We start from the raw sequence: 3880 nt of genomic DNA, 5'->3' as shown, positions 1-3880 counted from the left end.
CGCAGTTTGAAGATAACTGAGCGGATTATTATCCGTGTAAACGACAAATTTTGCACCAAGTAAATAGTCTCTAAATTTCTCTGTCACGGCCCACTTTAAAGCTAGTAGTTCCAATTTCATCGAACTATAGTTTTCCATGTTTCGTTCTGTGGGTCGCAAAGTCCTTGATGCATACGCAATGACAACGTGACCGTGTTGCTGTTCTTGTGACAAGACGGCGCCTAATCCGTCAAAACTAGCATCTGTCTCTAATATAAATGTTTTCTTAAAATCTGGATAACCTAGGATCGGTGACGAGATAAGTTTTTCTTTAAGTGCATTAAAAGAAGAATCGCATTCAGTTGTCCATGACTCTTGGAATGGTTTTGTTATCTTCTTTTGTCCACTTTTGTTGTTATGGGTTAGACTGTGTAATGGTCTAGCGATTTTCGAGAAGTCCTTCACAAATCGTCTATAATACCCTGCTAGACCAAGAAATGATCTGAGTTCCTTTTCTGTGGTTGGTGTTGGCCATGATTTGATTGCTTCTGTTTTCTCAGGATCTGTGGAAATCCCTTTCTCGGAAACTACGTGTCCAAGGTATTTAACTGATGTATTAAAAAAACTGCATTTGGTTGGTTTCATTTTCAATCCATGGGATTTGAGTTTTGTAAAGACAATATCTAAACGGCGTAAATGTTCATCGACTGTGTTTGAAAAGACGAGAATGTCATCTAAATAAAGAAGTAAGATTTCAAAATTTTCCTCTGAGAAACAAGCTTCCATGAGCCTTTGAAAAGTGGCAGGACTATTGCACAATCCAAACGGCATTCTTAAGTATTCATAAAGGCCACCCGTACCGACACGAAAAGCTGTTTTCTCTATCGACTCTTCATCCATAGCCACTTGGTGGTATCCCTGTGCAAGGTCAATCGAACTAAAATATTTTGCTCCGTGTAAGACATCCAACGTTTCGTCGATCCTTGGGAGAGGATAAGCGTCTTTAATGGTCTTTTTATTCAGTTCTCTGTAGTCCACGCAAAGACGAAGGCTTTTATCTTTCTTTCGTACTATTACTACAGCTGACGCAAAGGGACTACTGCTTTTCCGTATTACTCCACTGTCTAAAAGTTTCTTGATATGTTGTTTAACTTCATCGATTTGATGTGGAGGTATTCGACGGTGTGGAAGTCTGATTGGTACATCATCTTTGAGTTTGATGGCATGTTTCACTGCTTCGGTGTAACCAAGATCATTGTCATCTTTGCTAAAGGTTTCGCGATGCTTTCGTAAAAGACTATCGAATTTTCCTTTTTGATCTTCAGTGAGGATTACGTCTCCCATCTTTACTTTCAAGTGATCGTTGTAATCGTCTGAGATTGGGATATCGTCTGATGTTTTTGTACTTATCTTACGTATTACAACTTCTGTTTCATGTATATCAATGTCATATTCGTCGTTGGTAGATCGAATGACATCTACTTTGTGAAGCGTCCCAATTCTGCTCTTGGGTTTCAACCACGTGTCTTCATCTCCAATATTTAGCACTCTTACTGGTATTTTGTCACTGTCTATCGTTCCTAAGGTATCAATAACCATTATGTTTCTTGGAAGTGATCCAAACGTTCCTGATATGGCTTGGACTGCTGCCGTATATGGTTTATTCTTCTTATTCTGTTTTGTCGATCCGATGACAACTTTCATAGATTTAGCTGGTATACAGATATCAGATCGTCCTGCAACTTTCACAAAACTTATTTTGTCATCGCCCGTAGATAGGTCGAGAGCAGTGGTCGTTATTTTCCAAGAGTCTTTTTCTGATTCATTTTCAAATTTGAATGTACCATCTTTAATGAGATTATGAACTTGCTTTAAAATGTTACAACCAAGGATTCCGTCTGTTGTTTCTTCATCATTGACTTTAGAAACAAGAAAACCAACATCATGTAAAACACACCCACCCAGATCAACGTCTACTTCTACAAAACCAAGGTAAGGTATTTGCAAATTATTGGCAGCTACAAGTTTCAGAAAAGGACGGGTGTCACTAAGTTTTAAGTCGGACAGGTAAGTATTGTAAAATTTTGATGTTATAGTAGACACTTCAGATCCTGTGTCTAATAGACACAAAAAGTTATTTCCATTTATCTTGACATTTGTTGAAGGACATTTTTCTTTAAGATTGTTTAGCGATTGTTTGGAGTCTTCTTGGTGTCCCTCACCAGTTCGACTCGTCACTGAGAGGGTTGGGCTTTTGGGTCGTCCAGAGAAATCTTCCTTGCCGTTGCTGAAAGTTTCGGACAATCAGGTTTCTTGTGACCCTCTTCGTGACAGTGATAACATGTGATGGTATTGGATCTGCCTAAACTACGTCTATATCCTCGTCCTCTGCTTCTACCTCTATCGGAATGAATGCCGCGTCCTCTGTAATGAAACTGTTGCCGGGGTACCATTTGTGTGAGGAAATCAATTTGTTTCTGCTGTTTTTCAAGAAGCTCTTGTTGTTTCTTAATCACCTCCAGAATATCATTGCTTTGAGTTTCTGGCGTTGTTTCTTCAATTGAAACTTTATTGATTGAAGCAGCGCTTTTCGACGAATTTGGCTGTCGGTCATCAACCCATAATAGCACACGTCCGCGAAATTCTATAAAGGGCATTGATGGATTTTCCATGGAAAACCTTCGTAGTTCCCTCTTGAGTTGATAATCTCTTACACCATCAATAAACTTTTCAGTCAGAATTTTCTCATTGTTTGAACTGTCACCCCCTTCTTTCTTGTTAATACTGTGCATAAGTTTCATTAAGGATAGGGAATATGTTTCTAAACTTTCATTCTCTGTTTGCTCTCTCTCATAAAATTTGTGTCTGAGTTGGGCCAAATTGTCTTGAATTTTAAATGTTTCTTCAACAATTTTCAATATGTCATCCGCTGTTTTTTTCATATCGGATGGACGCATTCGGATTTCCGTTTTAGCATTTCCAGTGAGGTGGTCCAATACAAACTCAATTTTCTCATCATTTGTTGGAATATTTACAATATGATCTCTCATGTCTGTTACCCAATCTTCGACATCTGGATCAGAGTCTTTGACGGGTCTTCCAGCTAACTTGGGGAGTTTTCGTTCGGATTTTATGTAGACAGGCGGTGTTGATTTGGATGTAGCCGCTTGCCTCGCTTCAACATGAAGAAGTTTTATCCGCAATTGTTCTATTTCTTCTTTCAGCTTTTCTTCCATTTTTATGGCGTATGTTTATTTCTTTATTAAACAAAATATATTTAGAAAAGTTCAAAAGTTAATAAATATGTACAATCATTCAACTGAAAAATCTGTCAGCTCTGTTGTCCACGACACCATTGGGGAAATCATCAGGCATCTGGCGATCCCACTTCTGACACCATTGTAAACAACCAGACTTTTGAGATTCCGCTTTATTCCAGTATGTTATATATATATATGTGTCGTTCCTACAAATACATGATATAAATAATTACTCAACTGTAATTATACATGTCGTAATATAACATTTCATTTATAAGCATGTAAATTTAGGTAAGTATAAAATTATCTGTTAAAATATATTCGTATTAAACAAGAATTAAATAGATGCAAACATTTAAATATAATTCTTTCTCTCTACTTATTCATGTAAGTATTATGTACCATACTACTGAAATTATCAAATAAATATGGACATAGTTTACAGTAGTTATCAATTATAATATGCTAGTACAAATGATAATATATACATACCCTAAGTAAGGGTGGGACAGAGCGTATAGTAACTCCTTATAGGTAGTTATACTATGTATGTCGGCTACACACACATTCAAATGATGTGTCCCGGTCGAGAGCAATTTTCAAATGGCTGTAAGTTAGCGACCGGAAGTTTTAGAACAAAG

The 3880-nt window shown here is 37.3% G+C and overlaps 1 protein-coding gene across 1 annotated transcript in view; it reads right to left on the bottom strand.

The window, feature by feature from the left end:
• Nucleotides 1-1633: 1633 nt before the first annotated feature.
• Nucleotides 1634-3880, bottom strand: part of LOC136274200 (zinc finger CCHC domain-containing protein 12-like) — a 2571-nt gene continuing 324 nt past the window's right edge. The window contains exons 1-2 of the mRNA XM_066080697.1: nucleotides 3732-3880; nucleotides 1634-3445 (exon numbers count right to left, since the gene is read on the bottom strand). The exon at nucleotides 3732-3880 is cut by the window's right edge and continues 324 nt beyond it. Of these exons, the coding sequence (XP_065936769.1) occupies nucleotides 2214-3215 (1002 nt within the window). The 5' untranslated portion in view covers nucleotides 3216-3445; nucleotides 3732-3880 and the 3' untranslated portion in view covers nucleotides 1634-2213. The remainder of the gene's footprint in view (nucleotides 3446-3731) is intronic.

This window comes from Magallana gigas, chromosome 3 (genome assembly GCF_963853765.1).
Source record: "Magallana gigas chromosome 3, xbMagGiga1.1, whole genome shotgun sequence".
NCBI classification, from domain to species: domain Eukaryota; kingdom Metazoa; phylum Mollusca; class Bivalvia; order Ostreida; family Ostreidae; genus Magallana; species Magallana gigas.
This window is presented reverse-complemented; position numbering and strand designations above follow the sequence as displayed.